The sequence below is a fragment of the Bos javanicus genome, chromosome 8 (genome assembly GCF_032452875.1).
Source record: "Bos javanicus breed banteng chromosome 8, ARS-OSU_banteng_1.0, whole genome shotgun sequence".
Classification (NCBI taxonomy): domain Eukaryota; kingdom Metazoa; phylum Chordata; class Mammalia; order Artiodactyla; family Bovidae; genus Bos; species Bos javanicus.
In genome coordinates this window covers 9,342,675-9,365,839 of record NC_083875.1, presented here as the reverse complement: position 1 = coordinate 9,365,839, position 23,165 = coordinate 9,342,675, and the positions used below count along the sequence as shown (strand labels likewise).

General features: G+C 48.0%; 2 protein-coding genes across 11 annotated transcripts in view; one reads left to right on the top strand and one right to left on the bottom strand.

Moving 5' to 3' along the window:
- The window catches only part of MSRA (methionine sulfoxide reductase A), a 385,719-nt gene extending 376,475 nt beyond the window's left edge, over positions 1-9,244 (top strand). For all 4 annotated transcript variants that reach the window (XM_061425037.1, XM_061425039.1, XM_061425040.1 and 1 more), the window contains one exon: positions 8,479-9,244. In XM_061425037.1, the coding sequence (XP_061281021.1) occupies positions 8,479-8,643 (165 nt within the window). In that variant the 3' untranslated portion in view covers positions 8,644-9,244. The remainder of the gene's footprint in view (positions 1-8,478) is intronic.
- A 2,315-nt stretch (positions 9,245-11,559) lies between these two features.
- Positions 11,560-22,987, bottom strand: LOC133252437 (serine protease 52-like). 7 transcript variants are annotated; one of them, XM_061425033.1, is made up of 6 exons: positions 22,795-22,987; positions 18,948-19,140; positions 16,945-16,979; positions 15,480-15,622; positions 15,195-15,269; positions 11,560-11,851 (listed from the first exon to the last, which is right to left on the bottom strand). In XM_061425033.1, exons 1-6 carry the CDS (start codon positions 22,874-22,876, stop codon positions 11,582-11,584), a joined length of 798 nt encoding a protein of 265 aa, XP_061281017.1. In that variant the 5' UTR covers positions 22,877-22,987; the 3' UTR covers positions 11,560-11,581. The 7 variants fall into 7 exon arrangements, with proteins under 7 accessions (XP_061281017.1, XP_061281019.1, XP_061281013.1 ...); XM_061425035.1 differs by having other exon boundaries at positions 16,923-16,979; positions 18,948-19,045; positions 22,795-22,978; XM_061425029.1 differs by having other exon boundaries at positions 16,923-17,164; positions 22,795-22,969.
- Positions 22,988-23,165: the final 178 nt, after the last annotated feature.

Here is a 23,165-nt window from a genome sequence, read left to right as displayed (position 1 = left end):
ACTGGTGGATGGGGGTGTCCGTGGTTCCAGGACCTAGAGCCCCTGTCACTCCGGGGTCCTCTCTGATGCTGGAGGCAGTGAGCCTGTCCCCTCCTCCTGGTGGGTGAAGCTGAACCTCTGTGGGCAATGGCACAACTTCTCCCCACGTGTACCTGCGCTTGTGTGGTGCTGAACCGCAAACACGCGTGCCTCTGCTCAGCCCAGAAGAGACGGTGTTTTTCTTCATAGTAGTTTTATTTAAAAGCCGTGCCAGTCACTTTATATCCTTTCCCCCAAAGTTTTTTATTGATGGCAATCTGGCCAGCCCGAAGCTGCCGGTGGAATAAAACTGCTGACTTGGGCATTGGCTTTGACTGAGCTTATTAAACGTGCATGGTGTGTGTGCGCGCACGTGTGTGCACGATGAAAACATAGCACAGGATTCGATGGAATGAGATCTGGAAGAAACTGAAGGGCTCTCCGTTCAGAAAAGGAAAGTAGGAACTGAGGAGGGGCTGTGCCTTTACATGCTCCCTGCCGCCAGTAGAGGGCGGAGTTCAGGCCGGCCTCCTCCTCTCCTGCCCGGAGCCTTTCTCTCTAAGGCAGAGCTGACTGGCCTTAGGCAGCAGTCTCTGGTTGATTTGTTAAAAGTCAGCCCCTCATTTCCTGTGAGCTCTGTATCAAAAACTGGATTTCACTTCTAGGACACTAATTTCTTCCCATGAAAATATCTTTTGAAAGTGATCATAACATGAAACACACTTACATGTTCCAAATAATTACATCAAAACCGAACACATGGCTGAATTCCTTTGGTGGGTGGAGGAGGTGGAGTTTGCTTGGATCAGGCAGCTTTAAACATATGCATCTGATGAGGTTTGAACTGCAGGCACCTTCTTTGCTTCCTGGTGACTTTCTCACTGGCAACAGAGCCATTTTTCACTGGGTCTTTAAACTGTGATTGAAATTAAGATTCACCTAAAAATGGTTAAGTTCTCCATTGGAGAACTTGAAGTTATGTGGATTTTACCACAATTAAAAAAAAAATAAGTGAGATGACCAAGAAATATGTTGCATGTTTTTGAGTCGCAGGGATGTGAGCAGGGTAGGGGGATGTGATCAAAGTATGGGCGCCTAGGTCTCTTTTGGAGATTTTAAAATAACTCCTAAGGGGTTGGGGGTAGCACCTTCATCTGGCTGAGGTGTTCTTGCAGCAGTGCTGGAAATAGTCAGGGGACAGGTTCTCATCTGAATCTGTTCTCATCTGAATCAACCCTGAATACTCTTTGGAAGGAATATTCCAAAATACTGAAGCTGAAGCTACAATACTTTGGCCACCTGATTCAAACAGCTGGCTCACTGGAAAATACCCTGATGCTGGAAAAGATTGAGGAGAGGGGGGAGACAGAAAATGAGATGGTTGGATGGCATCACCGATTCAGTGGATATGAACTTGGGCAAACTCCGAGAGATGGCGAGGGACAGGGAAGCCTGGCGTGCTGTGGTCCACGGACTCGCAAAGAGTCAGACCCAACTTCCCAACTGAACAACAACAGGTTCTCATCAGAGCTCAGCTGTAAGTGGCTGTGGACAAGCCTCCTCTCTCCCTGGGCTTCACTGTCCTCCACTGAGAAATAATAGAAATAATTGTTTCCTCTTCATGGGCTAGAGTGTGTGGAGAAGCCCTTTGGAGACACTGAGTACAGAGACTTGGGACTGAGGCTGCTTCTCTGCCTCGGTATCTGTCCTCGTCAGGCCCCGCCTGTGGATCCTCCAGGCAGGCATTCAGGGTGGCGTCAGAGTCTGTCTTTCCCTCACAGTAGGCGGAGTAGCCCCAGACGCTGGGAGAATCAAAGCTGACAGTGAGCTCGTTAGCAGGTTGCAGAAGCAGAGTGGTCTTGTGTTCACTCATTTTGTTAAAGGCTTCCTGCCGGCAGCCCTGGAAAGATAGGTCAGGCCCAGGACACTCCCACAGGCAGAACATCTGTAAGGGAACGCCCAGCCACCTCCTCTGCAGGCTGGGGCCAGAGCCGCCCCAGAGCCGCTGGGGGCAGGGAGCTCTGCCCAGCTCTGTGAACACCCCCCAACAACCTCTTTTTCCTGCCCCCCAGAGACGGCGGCACAGCCATAGAAGTAGGGCGTGCGTGGGAGGGAGTGGAGGTGGAGGCCTGCCTACCGCGGGCAAGATGGTGGGCTCCTTTTCCCCAGGAAAGTGGGCCAGGCCTGCCACGAAGTCAGCACGCGCCAGGGTGCCAGGTGCCGTCTGTGCCTGACCTTGGATGCTCATCAGAGCACACCTACAGTGCTCTAGGGTGCGTGTGTGTGTGTGTGTGTCTGTGTGTTGGTGTGTGCCTGTGTGCGTTTGTGTATCTGTGTGTGCGTCTGTGTGTGTGTATGTGTCCGTGTGTGTGCACCCCTCCAGTATGTGTGTGTGTGTGTGCATGCCTCTCCAGTGTGTGTCTCTGTGTGCACGTGTGTGTGTGCCCATGTGTGCGTACATGTGAGTGTGTACCCCTTGGAGGAGGGTAGCCCCTGGGAGGGGCAGGGGGCAATGACACGTGTGTGTGTGTGTACCCCGCAGAGGAGGCAGGCCCTGGTGTGTGTGTGCCCGTGTCTGTGTGTGCCCGTGTCTGTGTGTGTGTGTACCCCTCCAGAGGAGGCAGGACCTGGGAGGGGCTGGGGGCAGTGACTTGCTCTTGTTAAGGATGAAACTGAGGAAGCAGAGGGCCAGGGCTCTGGGAAGGAGGGAAACCAGGGACGAGGCAGGGTTTCTCGTTTTCCTACTTCCTCTGTCTTTCCATCCAGTATCTTTTGTGCAATTTTGTCCTCACTCCTCAGTTTCAGATGGAGGTTGAGGATAGCCCTGTGCTAAGCGAGGCTTCAGCCCAGAGGCCGCTGGCCCAGTGCACGGGGGTGGCCTGCACCCTAGAACAGACATGGCCAGGATGTCCTACTCTAACAGGAAGTGCAGGAGGGCAGCATGCGGTTCTGTCTCTGGTGGGTTTTCATCGCCATTTATTCTCAGGCTCTCATCTCTCAAATGAGAGGGTGGTGTCTGCCATCTTGTGGCAGAGCTTGGTACTGCCGGCCCCCGCCCCATACCTCCTCCCTGCAGCTCCTGAAGGCCTCTGCTCTTTGGGTGGTGCTGGGTAAGGGTCACTCCGAGCCTGGGCAATAGCGCTCATTGCTGCCGGGTCCCTGCCTCTGGGAAAAGAAGCTTCTGGAGAAGGCGGCTGTGAGCTCCGGGGCCTTATGAAGGTTGTCCTTGTTTGACCCAGGAGGGTGGCCGTTTGTGAGGGAGAGGGGTCCATGCCGAGCGGGTGTTGAGTGAGGAGGTGACCCACAGAGAGGGTGAGCAGGGACAGCCCTGGTCTGAGATCCTCAAATCTCAGAGCAAGCTGACTCTCATCCAGAGCGCTCCATCGTGGCCTCGGCGGGGAAAGGTGCCAGGTCAGAATTTAAGGTCACCTTGGCACATGGGGACTCGTGTCAAAGCTTAGGGTCTCCTGAGTGGGGACCAGGGTCCCTGCGTCAAAATCCGGCCATTGTGGCTGAGCAGCAGACTGGCGAGAGTGTGAACTCTGCTCCTAAGTCTGAGACCCTCAGAGTCCAACCTTTGATTTGGTACTTGGCTCTGGCTACAAGAGACAGGACGTTAGTATCACTATTTGAAGTCAGTCTGAGAAGCTCTCTGGTTCTCTGAACTTGGGCCAGGCTTGTCAGGTCCCAGCCCCACATCTTCCTCTTTCACAAGCTCTTAAGTAGTGCCCGGAGCACAGCACGCACCCCAGAGTGTTCCCTGGCCACAGCCACCTCATGTTGCAGAGCCAGCCGCCTGTCAGTGGTCCTTCTTCACAGGCAAACCTTACTGACCTGGAAGTGGATGCCTGGCAGCACACACGGAGGGCGGGGCGCCACTGTGCTCTGCACTCACGACGAGGCCACTCTTGACTCGAAGTCTGACCAGGATGGTTAGCCAGTACCCTGGTCTTGATGCGCAGGGAGGTTTTGGTTCCTGCAAACAGTTCTGGCACCAAAGGCCATGTTCACTGGCTGAGGTTCATCACAGAAACAGAACATGTTTGAGATATTTTAAGGGGGGTAGTTTTACAAAGAGAATTTGGTGCCTCCAGAATGATCTGAAAGGCTGTTGGAGTGAAGGTCAGGGAACAGCACCTCTGGATCTGGGGATACCAAAAAGTGACAGAAATTGCTAGAATCACTGTGATGACTGCGATTGTCCTCAGCACAAGAGCCCATGGTTCTCAGGAGGAGCTGACGGAGCCCCAGGTCTGCTCTGTGCCGGCTCCTGTGCCCATGCTCACAGCTACACCTGGCGGGTGGCAGCTTCTCCTTGGATTTGCCTGCCAGGGGTTGCGTGCACATCTGCCACTGGTGGGATCTAGACTGGGGCGCTGGCGGTAGGATCTGGGAAATGCAGCTCCCCAACTTGCAGCCATGGCTTCCCTGGTGGCGCAGGCGGTAAAGAATCTGTATGCTAATACAGGAGGCCTGAGTTCAGTTCCTGGGTTGGGAAGATCCCTGGAGGAGGGAATGGCAACCCACTCCAGTATTCTTGCCTGGAGGATCCCATGGACAGAGGAGGCTGGCAGGGTACAGTCCGTAGGGTCACAAAGAGTCGGACACGACTGAGCAACTAACACTTTCAGCTTGCAGCCTGTGCAATAGCAGGGCAAGCTGAGGACATCAGGGGCCAAAGCGCAGTGCTGGACACACACTTAAATACCAACAATAGTAATAGTTACTATTGTTACTTCAGATGCTATTGTGAAGCTGAAATTAACACAGAGTGTGGCACGTGGTAAACCCTTGATAATTGCTTGTTTATAAAAGATTGTCCCAAAGTCAGAATGGCTCCCCATTTTCCTTTCTAATGCTTATAAGGAAACTGCCTGCGTCTGAGCTGTGGTGTCCAAACCGCAAGCCTTGGTGAGGCCCCTTTCATTAATCCTGCACCTGCCCGGCATCAGATTCTCTGTTGGCCTCATTCTGGCTCAGAGGACTGGCAGGAGATCCAGCAGAAAGGTGAAGGCTCTCAGGGAAGAATGAATCAGTGACTCATGCATCCTTGCTAAGTTGCTTCAGTTCAGTTCAGTTCAGTCACTCGGTCATGTCCAACTCTTTGCGACCCCATGAATTGCAGCACACCAGGCCTCCCTGTCCATCACCAACTCCCGGAGTTCACCCAAATTCATGTGCATCAAGTCGGTGATGCCATCCAACCATCTCATCCTCTGTCATCCCCTTCTCCTCCTGCCCCTAATCCCTCCCAGCATCAGGGTCTTTTACAATGAGTCAACTCTTCCCACGAGGTGGTCAAAGTATTGGAGTTTCAGCCTCAGCATCTGTCCTTCCAATGAACACCCAGAACTGGTATCCTTTAGGATGGACTGGTTGGATCTCCTTGCAGTCCACGGGACTCTCAAGAGTCTTCTCCAACACCACAGTGCAAAAGCATCAATTCTTCGGTGCTCAGCTTTCTTCACAGCCCAACTCCCACATCCATACATGACTACTGGAAAAACCATAGCCTTGACTAGACAGACCTTTGTTGGCAAAGTGATGTCTCTGCTTTTGAATATGCTATCTAGGTTGGACATAACTTTCCTTCCAAGGAGGAAGGTTTCATGGCTGCAATCACCATCTGCAGTGATTTTGGAGCCCCCCAAAATAAAGTCTGACACTGTTTCCACTGTTTCCCCATCTATTTGCCATGAAGTGAGGGGACCAGATTCCATGATCTTCGTTTTCTGAATGTTGAGCTTTAAGCCAACTTTTTCACTCTCCTCTTTCACTTTCATCAAGAGGCTTTTGAGTTCCTCTTCACTTTCTGCCATAAGGGTGGTGTCATCTGCATATCTGAGGTTATTGATATTTCTCCCGGCAATCTTGATTCCAGCTTGTGTTTCTTCCAGTCCAGCGTTTCTCACGATGTACTCTGCATATAAGTTAAATAAGCAGGGTGACAATATACAGCCTTGACGTGCTCCTTTTCCTATTTGGAACCAGTCTGTTGTTCCATGTCCAGTTCTAACTGTTGCTTCCTGACCTGCATACAGGTTTCTCAAGAGGCAGGTCAGGTGGTCTGGTATTCCCATCTCTTTCAGAATTTTCCACAGTTTATTGTGATCCACACAGTCAAAGGCTTTGGCATAGTCAAGAAAGCAGAAATAGATGTGTTTCTGGAACTCTCTTGCTTTTTCGATGATCCAGCGGATGTTGGCAATTTGATCTCTGGTTCCTCTGCCTTTTCTAAAATCAACTTGAACATCAGGAAGTTCACGGTTCACGTATTGCTGAAGCCTGGCTTAGAGAATTTTGAGCTTACTTTACTAGTGTGTGAGATGAGTGCAATTGTGCGGTAGTTTGAGCATTCTTTGGCATTACCTTTCTTAGGGATTGGGATGAAAACTGACCTTTTCCAGTTCTGTGACCACTGCTGAGTTTTCCAAATTTGCTGGCATATTGAGTGCAGCACTTTCACAGCATCATCTTTCAGGATCTGAAATAGCTCAACTGGAATTCCATCACCTCCACTAGCTTTGTTTGTAGTGATGCTTTCTAAGGCCCACTTGACTTCACATTCCAGGATGTCTGGCTCTAGGTGAGTGATCACACTATCATGATTTCTGGATCATAAAGATCTTTTTTATACAGTTCTTCTGTGTATTCTTGCCACCTCTTCTTAATATCTTCTGCTTCTGTTAGGTCCATACCATTTCTGTCCTTAATTGTGCCCATCTTTGCATGAAATGTTCCCTTGGTATCTCTAATTTTCTTGAAGAGATCTCTAGTCTTTCCCATTCTGTTGTTTTCCTCTATTTCTTTGCATTGATCGCTGAGGAAGGCTTTTTTTAAATCACTCCTGGCTATTCTTTGGAACTCTGCATTCAGATGCTCATATCTTTCCTTTTCTCCTTTGCTTTTCGCTTCTCTTCTTTTCACAGCTATTTGTAAGGCCTCATCAGACAGCCATTTTGCTTTTTTGCATTTCTTTTCCATGGGGATGGTCTTGATCCCTGTCTCCGGTACAATGTCATGAACCTCCATCCATAGTTCATCAGGCACTCTATCAGATCTAGTCCCTTAAATCTATTTCTCACTTCCACTGTATAATCATAAGGGATTTGATTTAGGTCATACCTGAATGGTCTAGTGGTTTTCCCTACTTTCTTCAATTTAAGTCTGAATTTGGCAATAAGGAGTTCATGATCTGAGCCACAGTCAGCTCCCGGTCTTGTTTTTGCTGACTGTATAGAGCTTCTCCATCTTTGGCTGCAAAGAATATGATCAATCTGATTTCGGTATTGACCATTGCTTCAGTTGTGTCCAACTCTGGGTGACCCTATGGCCTGTAACCCACCAGGCTCCTCTGTCCATGGGATTCTCCAGGCAAGAATACTCGAGTGTGTTGCCATACCCTCCTCCAGGGGATCTTCCCAACCCAGGGGCCGAACCTGCATCTCCTACATTGCAGGAGGATTCTTTACCGTCTGAGCCACCAGGGAAGCCCTTCAGTGACTCATGCCAAAAATTAAATTGGATTTCCCATACTGGGCCAATTTGACAACTTCATCTTAAATGGACCAACAACAGTCAAATCCTGATCTCTCCTCTTAAAGACAAAAGCTGGAATTCTGCCTTGCACCCCCGTCCAAAATGGAATGTGTGAACCCAGGTCGCGTCACTGTGGCCTTGAGCTCAGAGACCCCGAGCAGCCTGTACCAAGAAAGAACTAGGGCACAGCTGAAATCCAGAAGGGAGAGGAAACAGGCGGAGATCCACGGGGAACAATGTCTATTTCTTAATCCGTCTCCTGCCCCAAATAGCTGGGCTCTCCTCCCCCACTGGTGTTTACTGTGTTCCTCTCCCTGGCAGCAGGTGCCACCAGGCCTTAAACTGGGTCACAGAGGGCGGCGAGGAGCCGACCAGGCCCTCTGGCCACATCCTCCCCTGACTTCACTCCCCAGGCTCCAGACTGCAGGGGCAGAGCCCAGACTCCAGGTGGCCCCTGCCCTCCAGGGCGTCCCGGCGGGGTCCCTGCTGCCCAGAGCCACAACCAGCGAGGGGGCCATGCTCTGTCCATCCCGTGCTGGGGCAGAGGGGCCACACTGCCCCCCCCCCCCACTGCAGTCGCAGTGAGTCCCCTCAGGGACCCCTCCTCCCCAGGGCAGCCAGAACCCACACAAGGGCTCCCAACACCCTGGGGGCAGAGCTAGTGTAGAGCGTAGAGTATAAATTTCAGAATCAGAAAACAAACAAATTAAACCCCAGATTTGAAACCCCAGACCCCTGAGACACAGGGAGGGAGATGCTTGCTCAGGATAACGCAGCGGGAAGTGGTCCAGCGCATGCCCCAAGCACCACTGCTCACCCTTCCCCTCTGTGGCCACCTGTCTGCCCCTCCCGTCCGACCCCGCCCCTCCTCCTTCCCAGGATCCCCGGCATCTGGTCCTGATGGCTCTTTTTTCTCCACAGGTTCTGTCGGAGCATGGTTTCGGCCTGATCACCACGGACATCCGGGAGGGACAGACCTTTTTCTATGCGGAAGATTACCACCAGCAGTACCTGAGCAAGAACCCCGACGGGTACTGCGGCCTCGGGGGCACCGGAGTGTCTTGTCCCCTGGGTATTAAAAAGTAATTTCTCCCCATGTGGTCAGCCCTCGAGGTCACAGCAAAAATGCTTCCAACAAATCGGAGAGTTCTTTTGTGGTTCACGCCAGGGATTTTTTGAAGTGCACAAAGGCATTCATAAAAATCTGGTTTATTAAGGGGTAATTTACATGAAGTGCCATGGCAAGTTGATAACGTGTGATTTATCTTCTAATAAGTTATGGTGGGAGGAGCCCGCGGTGAAATATTTTGGATCATTTGATGTCTGAGGTTAATGAATAATTAGTGTTCACCTTTTTTGTGCTTGGGTGCCTGCCCTGGACTTAAGGGAACCAAGCTGGGAGAATATGTGTTGGGAGGGGAGAGGTCAGGGCTTCCTTCACCACAGCCGGCCCTCCTCAAAAGCCCTCCTGCCCTTCAGTGCCTTAAAATTTGCAGATGTTTATAGCCTCAATGAATCGTTCACTGAAATACTTTGCTTAACTGATCCTATACATGTATAAGGGGCTTTCTCTCTCTTTTTCGCCCTCCTCATGGCAGGGAGAAGCTGTGAGTTAGCTTGATAAATTTTAACGCTTTGCTCACAGCTATGGCATATGCTTATTCTAATAAAGGTCTGCTAATACGAACTGATGTCTCATCTGTCTTTTGCTTGTTTAGGTAGGATACTTGTAAGTGTTGTAAATTTTAGAGCTCTCAAAGGCTAAGTATCATTTTCCCCCAGATGGGAAATCTGATTGCAATCTTTAGAAAACATGTATAGCTCTAGCTCCTTGCAACTTTAGTAATAATAGCTGTTTTCCATCTGCCTATTATAGTCATCACATCAGGGGCTAGTCCAGGCAGAAAATAGACACATGGAATCCCTGCCCTTAAGAGTCTGTATTGAGGACAAGGGGCAGAGGACACATGCAATAAACAGGTAAACCCATGAAAAAGTAAGATAATTTCTGGTCCTCACAAATGATAGGGAGATGGCAAATCAGATAAGCTAGTAAGTTGGGCCTGGGGGCTGCTGAGCTGGGTTTAGAACTGTTTTAGCTAGGCGGGTCAGGGGAGGTGGTGCCATGTAAGTTGAGGACTGAGTACTCTGAATGGTGCAAAGGAGAAATGAACTCACGGGTTGGGGCAGAGAACGGCATTCTGGGGTCAGGAGGTGGATGAAGAAATAGAACACGGTTCCCCTTGGATAGAACCCGGAAGACCAGGAAGTATACATGGCCCAAGGCGGGGGAAAATTTGTGGTGTTTGAGAACAAAGAAGCCAGTGGGGCTGCAATGGTTGTGAATGGGGACAATATTAGGGAGAAGTATCCCAGAGAAATAGGAAAAGCCAGACCATGCTGAGTCTTCTAAAGACATGTTAATAAGACTAAAAAATTGTATTCTAATTCGTCCTTCCCCTACCTGCTTTCCCCTTTGGTAACCATAAACTTGTTTTCTATGTCTGCGAGTCCATTTCTATTTTGTAAATAAGTTCATTTAGATTCCACATAGCAGTGATATCATATGGTATTTGTCTTTCTCTCTCTGATTTACTTCACTTAGTACGATAATCCCCAGGTCCATCCATGTCGCTGCAAATAACATTATTTCATTCTCTTTTGTGGCTGAGTGATATTCTGTTGTATATGTGTGCACCACATCTTCTGTGTCCATTCCTCTGTCAGGGACATTTAGGTTGCTTCCACGTCTTGGCTATTGTAAATAGTGCTGTTCTAGACATACAGGTGCATATATCTTTTTGAATTTAGAGATTTCTCCAGATATGTGCCCAGGAATGGGATTACTGGGTCATATGGTAACTCTATTTTTAATTTTTTTCAGGAACTTCCATAATATTCTCCATAGTGGCTTCACCAATTTAATTCCCACCAACAATGTGGGAGAGTTCCCTTTTCTCCACACCCTCTCCAGCATTTGTTATTTGTAGACATTTTAATAATGGCCATTCTGACTGGTTAAAACCAATTCCTCACCATAGTTTTGATTTGCATTTCTCTACTAATGAGTGATGTCGACCATCTTTTCATGTGCCTGTTGGCCATCTGTATGTCATCTTTGAAGAAATATCTATGTAGGTCTTCTACCCATGATTGGACCGACAAGGGCTTAATTTCCAAACAGCTCATGAAACTCAATAACAAAAAAGCAAACAACCCAATGAGCTGTGTGTTTCTCTCCCACCTCATCTCTAGGACGTTTCTGCCTCAGTGACACGCTGATCCTGAATCTCAGTGTTGTTACTCGTGGTCTCTGAGAGCCAGAAGCAGCATTTACTGGGGCTCCGAACCAAGTGGAGACAAAGGAAGGTAAAGGGCAGGGACCTTTCTGGAGACCAAGTCTGTAGGTCTCAGGGATGAGCTATGAGTGAAGGAAGCACGGAGTTGAAATGTTTCTCCACACAGGAGCAAAAGAAATGGAAAATGAAAGAAGCTGTAGAAGAGACCTGATTGCGAGAGAGGAAGAGAACAGGCTTTCTATTTCAGAGATCCTCGGACCACTCCCCGTGGAAAGATGCTCCATCCAAACTCTTGGAGAGGCCTCAGGGTCAAGTCGGGAATCTGCCTCCAGCTCCCACCCCGGTTGTATTTTAAGCACTGCTATAGGTAGATGACTGGGGCTTCCCAGGTGGCGCAAAGAATCCCCCTGCCAATGCAGGAGGCGCAGGGGACACGAGTTTGATCCCTGGGTCAGGAAGATCCCCTGGAGGAGGAAATGGCAGCCGGCTCCCGTATTCTTGCCTGGAAAATTCCACGGAGAGAGGAGCCTGGTGGGCTACAGTCCACGGGGTCACAAAGAGCCAGACACGACTGAGTGTCCGAGCATGAACACACACGGATAGGTATCTGATTATTTCAGGCACAGCTAATTGTATCAGAATCCCTCCTGGCAACCTACAACCCACCCTTGAACTTGCTTCAAAGGCTGAGAAGGACACTTGGTTTTGAGCCAATGCATGTTTAATCACGGGGACAATAGAAACATCAGAAAACACAGTACCAAGATGGCCCAGGGCGATAGAAGCAAACTGTACCCAGAGTCTGGCTCATGCTTGTAGGGCCTTTTTGACAGCTTGGTCTTCATCTCAATCCATGACAGGTAACTAGACACTTGTGTGTACACTCCAGGCTGTTTCTTCTGGCCACAGCCCACTCCCCAGCTGACAATGCCCAGTTGGTACCATTTGCTTTTCCTGATTTTTTTCTGGCAAACCAGAGGCCCCCCACTGTCACCCTAGGAGAGAAAAGTTGTTTGGACGTGGAAGGTGTGGCAGCAGGTTGCTCTTACAGCCTACTGAGGGGTGGCATCTGGCACAAAGCACACGGTGTCATTGGATGGGTGGATGTTTTTAATCTTGATTTGGCTCTCCAACCATGACTATGCTCCCAGCTCTTCAACTCTCAGAAAAGGGAGCAAGCAATTTAGTCAAAAGCAATGACGATGAATGACAATTTGGTCAAAAAAGTAAATATCCAGCATCATCGTCCAGTCACATGCATTCATTTTGATGTACCAAGGAGTGGTTTCCAAATTTGTTTTGCCTCTAAGCACTTTTTTGTTTTTCAGAATTCTTCCAGTTTCCCCAGGAAAAGCTTCATTTTGCTCTGAGTTGTTCACAATAGCAAAAAGGAAAAACCCAAACCAAAAACCCATTATGCTTTACAATAGGTCATTGGTTTAAGACAACAGGCGTACAGACTATATATTCAGAAGGCAGAAAGTACAAAAATCATGTCAAAATGTTAGATTGTGGTTTAAAACATCAAATTTTCAACAATTTACCAATCTTAAAGCATCATGGAGAAGGCAATGGCGCCCCACTCCAGTACTCTTGCCTGGAAAATCCCATGGATGGAGGAGCCTGGTGGGCTGCAGTCCATGGGGTCGCTAGGAGTCATACACGACTGAGCGACTTCACTTTCACTTTTCACTTTCACACATTGGAGAAGGAAATGGCAACCCACTCCAGTGTTCTTGCCTGGAGAATCCCAGGGACGGGGGAGCCTGGTGGGCTGCCGTCTATGGGGTTGCATAGAGTCGGACACGACTGAAGCGACTTAGCAGCAGCAGCAGCAAAGCATCATGAAACAGATTGCCCCCAAAAGCCCAGGTGGAGCAGACATCATTGACATGAAAACAAAGGAACACACAAACTTTCATGCCCCCAAAGCTTTTGGACCATTTTACAATTTCTATTAAAGAATCATGCATCTTGATAAAAAATCAGAAAACTGAGATATGGAAAAAGAACGTAAAGAATACTCATAATAATATTAGTAAGTAAATTTGTATATAAGAATTGACACAGTTGTGTATGAAAGGTAAGATATAGTTAATACTTTGACAGTGATTTCTCTGGGGAGTAAAAAGGAGAAGAGTTGTAAAAGGCGAACTTCCTGTTCACTGCGCACCTTCCTCTACCCCTGGCATTTTCTTTATGTGTGCTCAAATAAATTAGTGAAATAAACAACACTGCTAATTCCAGCCACGCAGAGGCAGCTCCTTAGTCCAGTGTAACTTTCTGCATCCTCCTGTTTGCAAATACACAGACACGTCATTATTATTTTACAGAAAGAGGATCCAGCAGCACATAGCGTCTCCCAGCTTACAAAGATTTATTGTTGAGAATACTAAGTGACACGCAGGAAAGTCAAGAAGAATTACCATTTTAACGACATGCCAAAAATCCAAATACAAAACAAACAACCCCACCTCCCCAGTAGTATATGGGTTGGAGTTTTTAAAACCAAATTGTTTTTGTGGACAAATTGCTGTGCCCATCAACTTAATTTGAACTAAACTGTTCTTTACCTAATTCTTTGATGTCATTGGAAATTCCCATAATCTCTCTTTAAAATGAAGAATAATACTCGCTTCTCTAGGGATGAAGGGCATCTATGTGAAAGATGTATGTGTGGGAAGTCACTTCATTCATGTCTGACTCTGTGCAACCCCATGAACTGAAGCCCGCCAGGCTCCTCTGTCCATGGGATTCTCCAAGCAAGAATACTGGAGTGGGTTGCCATTTCCTTCTCCAGGGGATCTTCCTGACCCAGGGATCAAAGCCATGTCTCTTAGGTTTCCTGCATTGGCAGGTGAGTTCTTTACCACCAGCGCCACCTGGGAAGCTGAACGATGTAGTTAAGAACTTAAATTTCTGGAGTCAAACAGACCTGGATTCATACCCCAGGATGAATACTTAGTTGAGAGAATGTGAACTTTTCCTTCAATGTTTTGAGGCTCATTTTTTTGCTGGTGATCATCGCACCTCTCCCATAGGACCGCTGTGTAAAGGGAAGGAAGTGACCCCTGTAAAACACACCCTGTGATGTATGGCAAGCCTCACTCACTAGTAGCTCCCAGCATCTTTGTGGCGGTTGAATCTTTGTGGAGCTGCTGCATTTTGGAGCCCCATTTCTACTGGAACCCCAAAGATGGCTCTTCCCCCTGAGGTCATCATGCCTTGGTTAGAACTCAGAGTCTGTCATTTACCTCCCTGGTGTGTCCTCTGCAAGGCTGTCAGCTTTCCTGGTCTTCCTTTTCCCATCTGAAATAGGCCTGCTTCCCAGGGCTAGTTCACAACCCTTAGGTGTATTTGTGGAAGTACTCTGTGTGTTGTTGAGCACTGAGCAGATGTAAGACAGGGTGATGGAGAAGACGGTATTTGTATTGTCTACCATGACCCTCCTCTGCTCTGTGCATTTCTAAATGCTTTCGTACATGACTCACTTTATCTTCACAGTAGTCCTAAGAAGACTCTTGTGCATGCTAAGTCACTTCAGTCCTGTCCGACTCTTTGTGATTCTATGGACCATAGACCGCCAGGCTCCTCTGCCCCTAGGATTCTCCAGGCAAGAATACTGGAGTTGGTTGCCGTGCCCTCCTCCAGGGGATCTTCCCCACCCAGAGATCAAACCCGTGTCTCTTACATCCCCTGCATTGGCAGGCAAGTTCTTTACCACTAGCGCCGCCTGGAAAGTCCTCAAAAGACCCTTAGTTGTCCCATTTTATAGACGTGGAAATCTGAAAAGGCACAGAGGGGAGCCCAGGCAGGGAGTAGAGGAGCCAGGAGGGAAGCTTAGGCAGCCTGCGGCCCTAACCACTACCCCGCACAGCCCCCATTTGGTCACAGAGCAGCCCTCCCAAATTCTTGTCCACCTGGAACCTCAGGATTTGACCTTATTTGGAAATAGAATCTGTGTGGATGTAATTAATTCCTTTAAGATGAAGTCCCACTGGATTAGTGTGGACCCTAATCCACACTATTAGGCAACCCTATAAGAAGAGGAATCAGAGGAGACACACGGGGAGAAGGCCATCTGACCCGCGTTCTTATCTGTAGCAGGTTGACAGTGTCCACCCAAAAGATATGTTCTAACCCCTTGTATCCATCACTGTGACCTTGTTTGGAAATAGAGTCTTTACAGGTCTAATTGAGGATCTTTGGGGACGATTACTCTGGATTCAGGGTGAGTTCTAAATCCAACGAGTGGTGTCCTTATAAGCAAAAAGAAAAGAGTGACACAGAAGAGAAGGCATTTTAAGACAGAGGCAGAGACTGGAATAATGCACCTACATTATTGAAGATGGATGCAGAGAGCAGAAGGATGCACCTGCAGGCTAAGCAAAACCCAGGGATGCCTGCAACCACCTGAAACCAGAAAAGGCAAAGAAGGGTCCTGCCCTAGACCCTCGAGAGGGAGCAGAGCCCCGCCAATGCCCTGATTTGGGACTTCTGGTATCTGTGAGAGCAACACGTTTCTGTTGTTTTAATCCACCTCCTATTCAGAGGAGAGAGAGGGAAGCCAGGTATCCCACCCTCTCAGCCAGCTTTCTGGGGCAGCCTCTCTCCCAGCTTTACCTGGCAGGCATCCTTCCCACCTTCAAGGTCCCCGGCACACAGCATGCTCTTGGTGAGTAGCGGCATCAGCTCAAAGCAGGTTTCCCACTTGATCAGCTGGATGTTGACTTTCTGGAGCCCTGTCTCCGTACTCCGCTTAGGAACTGACCCATAGAAGAAGCAGATGGGGAAAGGACCCTGAGCACTGCATGGTCCCCTTGGTGGGCCCACCCACATCATGTCTTTTCACCTCCACAACATGGAACCGCTCCGTGGCCCAGGGAACAACCCAAATTTGGATTGGCTAAGGAGGGAGTAGGTGGGTTATCCAGGAGACTCTTGAACCCACTCTCTGTGAATCAAGAGCTCCAAGGACTGGGTTTCTATTGATTTCAGCCTCAGCGAGCCATCTTCTGGTCCTGCCAAGGGTGCCAGGTTCCAGCTAGGATCCGAAAAAGGTGTTTGATTCAAATCCATGAGGATGTAAAGAGAACCCAGTGACAAATTCTGTCCTGGGACCCATGGCCCAAAAAGATGGACTTCCTGCCAGGGCCCCTGAGTTCACTGCCTATGCACTCAAGCTGAGCCCAACTCCTAGAATGTCCACTCTCAAAGACGGGCATGTTTTCCTCTTTGTATGTTGCTGAGCCCCTGGAGCCTACAGCACTGCCTGGATCCTAGAGGAGTTTCAATGAAAATGAGGTAAATGAAGCATGAGGAACCCTACATGAAGAAGGTGGCCTTTTTTTTTTTTTTTGAAGCTACTGAAAGGCTTCTAAGGGCAATTCCCAAGAAGGAATCTAACCTAGCTCTGAGCTCTGGGACCATGTGGGGATCCATGTAGAGTCATTCGGGTGCCCCCTTGCAAGAACAGCACCAAGTGGAATCTGTTTTTCCTTTCCCTGATGATTATGGGGAAAGTCGCATTAACCAAGAAGGAAAACAAGAGGACACCACTGTGTGGGTCGGCTGAACCGAGCAGCAGGAGTTGACTCTATAAGGACGATTTTATATTCGGTGAATCTCCTCTACCTTGGCCTGGATCTGTGGTTTGAGATTTTAGCCACAGGGGAGAAGAACTGGTTCCATCAACTGTGTAAGAGTTGCCCTGGCTGACATCAGCGTGTTTTTCCCAGAGCCCAGCCCCTTTGCCTATTGGGATGTCCCTCCAGATTCCTCCAGATCATCCTTAGGACACTGAATATGTTTGCCTGGGTTTTCCCTGAGGCCCTGTTTGGGATTCCTACCTCACAATATGGACCTGAAACTTGCTACGGGTGCCCAGAAAGGATGGCTCCCATGCAGACCAAGAAGGTTCATGGTGGGACCTTAACTGAGAATCAGAAGTGCCCAGGTCCACCAAGTAGACCTCAGAGGGCCAGCAGAGCCCCCAGAGTCTGCTTCTCATTGCAATCCTCAGCCAGGGTGCCAGCCCTCACCCCGGGGTGGGCCATAATCACTCACCGGTAGTGCCCCACCCGCTCACCCAGCAGTTCCTCCATCTCTCTATGGCAGTGACCTCTGAAAGGCAAATGGGTACCTTCCTGACACCCAAGCTCAGAGGGGATTTGAGCAACAGCAAAGCGATGTCATTAAGGTAGAACCAACTGTCAAAATAATTGTGAATAATTAGCTTGTCCACTTTTATCTTCATCAAGTTCTGGGTGTCAAGATTTTCTTCACCATGTGTGACCTCCAAGGTAGATCTTATTCCAAAATAAAAGAAAGAGGAAAAAGGTAAGTGGTGGGAAGATGAAAACTGAACCGTAGGAGAAAATAACTGCCCCACCTCCCCTATCTGAGACTGTGATCCTGGGGATGGAGGTGGGGGGAGGAGGGGTCGGGCAGCTAGGGCTCTGCACTTGGCTCATAGCCAAGGAGGAGGAGCCAGACCTGACTCCTCTGCCCTGCTTTCTAGCCAACCAGCTCTTGACCTAATGGCAAGACTTGGGCAAAATTCACCTGTAGATTTCATCAACAAATGTCTAGGAAGCCATACTATGCATAAGTCAGGGGTTTCCAACCTCTGGAATCTAATGCCTGATGATCTGAGATGGAGCTGATGTAATAATAATAGAAATAAAGTGCACAATAAATGTGATGCACTTGAATCATCCCCAAACCATCCCCTCTCCCCGTCCATGGAAAAATTGTCTTTTATGAAACTTGGTCCCTGGTGCCAAAAAGTTGGAGACTGCTGGCATAAGTGATTGAGGGGCTTGACCTTGACTTGCAAGAAAAGCTGGACTGGCTGTATTACAGACAAATGAGAAGTTTTGCAAAAATACTATTTTGTGGACTGGCGCTCAGACAATGCCTTCTGCCATGCAGCCAGGCCTGTGTCCTACCCTCGGGGCCTACTGCTTCTAGGATTCCCCAGTTCCATGGTCACTGTCACGGTCAGCCCAATCCTTAGGAAAGGACCCTCCACAGGACTACATGCACTTAGCAAACTGCTGTTCCTTTCCTTAGCAAAGGAACATTTGCTCCGCAGTGTAGAACCCACACAACAAGCTGTGCAGCGTCCTAGGAGAACAGCTTCTTTCTACCTGCAAAGCATCATATTTAACCACACAAGTATCTACCTCCTTGTATTTTATTTTATGCCTGATGAATGTGAATAATAGGCACGTAGGGGCAAAATAATGTTAAAAATAGAACTAATATAAAGTATAAAATAATATAAATACTAAAATAAATTAAATATAAATTAAATTTTAATATAATTAAAATAAATTATAATTATAAAAATAAAATGATTAAATATGTAGATATACAAATAAAATATAATTAATGTAATTTAAAATTTAAAGTTAAATAATGTAAAATATATAAATAATACAAAAAGATAATAGGCATGTAGGGTCAAAAGGCTTCCCCGGTAGCTCATATGGTAAAGAATCCTGCAATGCAGGAGACCCTGGTTTGATTCCTGGGTTGGGAAGATTCCCCATAGAGAAGGGATAGGCTACCCACTCCAGTATTCTTGGGCTTCCCTGGTGGCTCAGACGGTAAAGAATCTGCCTGCAATGCCGGAGACCTGGGTTCGATCCCTGGGTTGGGATGATACCCTGGAGAAGGGCATGGCAACCCACTCCAGTATTCCTGCCTGGAGAATCCCATGGACAGAGGAGCCTGGTGGGCTACAGTCCATGGAGTCGCAAAGAGTTGGACATGACTGAGAGACTAAGCACAGCACACAGCACAGAGGCAAATATGGGTTTCTCTGGTGGCCCAGTGGTAAAGAATCCACCTGCCAATGCAGGAGATTCGGGTTTGATCCATGGGTGAGGAAGATCCCCTGGAGAAGGAAGTGGAAACCCATTCTAGTATTCTTGCCTGGGAAATCCCAAGGACAGAGGAGCCTGGCGGGCTACAGTCCATGGGGTAGACACACAAAGAGTCAGACACAACCGAGAGACTAAACAGCAGCACAGGGCAAATATTCTACTACATTGTTTTAAAAAAAATTCTATCTGTAACACTTACGCATTTTTGCTTTTGAAGCAATGGGCTGCGGTCAGAATCCACCACTCACTGAGGATCGATCCTCCACAGAGATGACTCCCGTTTTCAAGGATACGTATCTGCCAGGGGAAATCTCTGATGTTTGCAGGCACCCCACCTATGATTTCCAAAACTTCAGACTTCTCAGAAGTGTTCATTTTTTGGCCACATTGCACTAAGAGCAGGAAGCAGGAAGAGGGAGGAGAGACCCAGGGCATCACACAGTGGAGTACAACAAATGGCAGAATTTGTATACTTGTGTAAGGCTTCACGCCGCCATATGGTCTTCGCCCCTCGATACTGGAGCTGAGCAAGTCTGATGCCACATCTTTAGGAAAACCATGCAGAAATCTGAAGGTCCATCCTCTTATTTTATATCATATTCTATATATTAAATATTATATTATTTTATATTTAATATAAAACATAACTTTTTAAATTCTGAGTCTTATATGTAAACACTGCAGCAAACTTTAGCTTCCCTATTCTGAATTTTTGTTTAAGAGGTATGTGATTTTAAGTACCGCAGTTTAAGTGCGACCATCAGTGGTCATGCAAATTGAAATGTGAATGTATTTACACAAAAAATTTTGTGCAAGTACAAAAGTTCTTCTATATTTTTGCATGCTCAATGGCTCAACTTTGTGGAAAATGAGAGTTGGGACTGGCTTGGAAAATAGGAGACACATGGTTGTGAATTTTAAGAGAGTCCCTTGGAGAATGAGATGGCAACTCACTCCAGTATTCTTGCCTGGAGAATTCCATGGACAGAGAAGCCTGGCAGGCTATAGTCCATGCGGTCACAAAGGGTCAGACATGACTGAGTGACTAACACATACACATACATGCTGGGATCCTAAGGGGTTTCTATAATCTACAGATAGAAAACTGAATGAAGCCTTGCGTCTGCCAGCACCACAGAGCAAAACTCCTGGTGGGGGAATTTGGAGATCTTCCCTTGCAAATCCCACTGAAATGAAATTACTGCAGACTCTAGATTTTTTCCCAGGTGACTAATTGATCCAGATCCAGAGATGTGACCAAACAGATTAAGATAGGGAGGTCTCATCTTAAGTTTTTACTTATTTTTTCTTTGCCTGCACCATCAGGATGTCCCAGAAAATCTTTTTTCCCCAAAAAGACCCTTTCAGTATATGTCACCATGAGAAAGAGAAACATGACTGGATTTTAGCGTGGAAAGTTCCTACCTGGCAGGGAACCTGTGAAGAGGGAAAGAAGTAGGGTTTGAAGTCAGAAGTTCTGAGTTGGCCCCACTGTTTGCTAGCTGTGTATCTTAGAGCCACTGATTTAACCTCTCTGAGCCTCTGTCCTCTCGTCTTCAATACAAAGATAAGTATTAACACAGTCTGCTGCCTATTTTTTCATGTCACATCAATTTAAAGGGATGACATTTGGTTTCATTCAAGTCTGGATCAGGGAGTCTCAGTTGAGCCCAAGACTCTTGGTTCAACCTGGGGTTATCTCTGTGCAGTGTTTCCTTGGGAGGATGTCCTTGCTGGTCATCTTCCGACATCAGTGGCCATTCCTTCTCATACTGCTTCCCTGAATCCACCTCCTCTTCCAAAACTCAAGGCTGAATCCTCAGACCACTTTATTCCCTATGCATTTTGGCTGAAATGCCAAATGCCCAGCCCAGCCCAAGTTCAAGTATCACCATTATACAGACTCAAAGCTCTCATGCTTACCCTCAGGCCTCTCCGCTGAGCTCCCCCTCTTTACTGCTAAGTTGCTTCAGTCGTGTCCAACTCTGTGTGACCCCACAGACAGCAGCCCACCAGGCTCCCCCGTCTCTGGGATTCTCCAGGCAAGAACACTGGAGTGGGTTGCCATTTCCTCCTCCAATGCATGAAAGTGAAAAGTAAAAGTGAAGTCGCTCAGTCATGTCTGACTCTTAGTGACCCCATGGACTGCAGCCCACCAGGCTCCTCCATCCATGGGATTTTCCAGGCAAGAGTACTGGAGTGGGGTACCATTGCCTTCTCCATCCCCTCTTTAACAACTGCCCTATTCCATAGTTCCTAAGAACATCTAAGAGGAGCCTCAAATTAAAGCAGCCCAAACTGAACCGTCTACTTGCCTAACCTCACTTCTATGTCTTTCTCATGAGCCTGGCACAGTTCTACGGATGGTACCACACCCATCTATTTGCTTAGGCAAGAAGATCAGGCTCGAGTTATCCCTGAGTTCTCTTTCTCTCACTCCCCAGCAACCAGTTCCATCAACATTACCAAACAATGTTGAAACAGAAGCCAGACACTCCTCTGCATCCCTGTGGCTATAAACCCAGCCTGGCTATTATCCTGTCCTGCTCACTAATGCTTCTCCCCACTTCCACTCTTGCACCCCCACAGTCTATCCTCTGGAGCAGCCAGAATGTCTTTCTCAAGCACATCTCATTTTTCACTCTCCCAGTTAGACTCTCTGATGGCTTCCCATTGTCACCGGAATAAAATCCCTAAGTCCTCACTGTGCCTATATGAGCCCATCTTTCTCCAGCAACCCCTCCCCATTCACTCTGCTCCAACTAAACCGGCCTGTCTGCCTCCAAAACACACTGGACTCATTCACAGCTCAGGACCTTTGCACTTGCTGTCACTTCTGCTTGGAAATAGGTTTCCTTCTCATAGGATGGGTCTCCACCCAAGTCTTGTCGTCCCAGGAAAGCTTTCCATGACTGCCTACTAGGACAGTCTCAGCACTCCCCTGCAGATCTCCCATCACATTAGCCTGTTTTATATGTTTCATACCATTTAACAGGAACCAGAATTAACTTATATTTATTCATTTCTAAGATTAATACTTCCCTCCAGACACTAGATAGTAAAACTCCTTAAGGGTAGGAATTGAATATGTCATTCTCTGCTATAAAACATCTCTCTCCTGGACTTCCCGGCTTGCCCAGTGGTTAAGCCTCTGCGCTTCCACCACAGGGAGCATGGGTTTGATCCCTGGTCAGGGAACTAAGATCACACAACACACCCAAAACAAAGACAAAACCAAAAGACATCTCTCTCCTAAAACAGCTCCCAAGTTGCTGTATAACACAGGGAGCTCAGCCTGGTGCTCTGAGACCACCTAGAGGGGTGGGATGGGAGTGGGAGGGAGGTTCAACAGAGAGGGCACGTTGTACACTTAAGGCGGATTCAATTTGTTGTATGGCAGAAACCAACACAACATTGTAAAGCAATTATCCTCCAATTTAAAAAAATAAACAGCTCCCAGCATGTAATAGAGGTTTGCTAACTGTCAACCAACAAATTGAAAATATAACACAAGTCTCCCTAAGCTCTCCAGACCCAGGGAGATGAATCCATAGTAGGTATTAAGACACTGCCTTCATTATAGCTTATATTACTTATGTTTTGCATTAGACCAATTAGGCTCCACATGATCCTTCAGAATGTTTTCAAAGAGAAAACAGCAGAGAAATTCCTTTTCAAGGATCACACGGGGCCTTAAAGCTGCAGGACAGGGCTAGTTAGCATCTTCAGATGGACAGCTGGTTACCCTTCTCAAGGGATTTACTAACATTGGCCATTCACTCTGGAAAACTGGTACCTAACATAGATGTTACACACACCAGGCTTCTCCACAGTTGGGGGTATGTGGGGAGCAATGATCTGAAAGTCTGGTCCAGGGGCCCTGGCATTAGATTCACTGGAGAGGCAGTTCCACGGATCCCACCGAGAACTACAGAATCTGCATCCTAGAACCTGACCCTTTGAACAAGCTCCCAGGTGATACACCTGATGGCAAAGGAGCGAGAGCCCTGGAGAGGCACAGACTACGAACACCGGCAGAGACCTACGTTCCAGGCTGCTGTGTGGCCAGCGCAGCAGCAGGGCAACCGGCAGCAGGAGCATGGCTCTTCCATCCCTCCATCTTGTCATTGGCCCTGGCGTTGACTCAAGCCCATGGAGAGGCTTCAGGTAGGACTGCTCACGTGCAGTTTCAGAGGGACCCCTCAGGGCCTCGCTGTCTGTGCCTGCAGTCTTACAGCCCAGCCTGCTGCCCAGGTCACAATAGGGCACTGGGTGGAGCCAGCACAGTCCAGACAAGACAGCCAGGAGGCATCCTGGACCGGAAGCTGATGATTCCACGAGCCAGTCCTCTGGGATGCAGAGGTCAGTGTGGAACTGGCGAGGTGGCAGGTAGCAGAGTGGAAGGATTCCACACCAG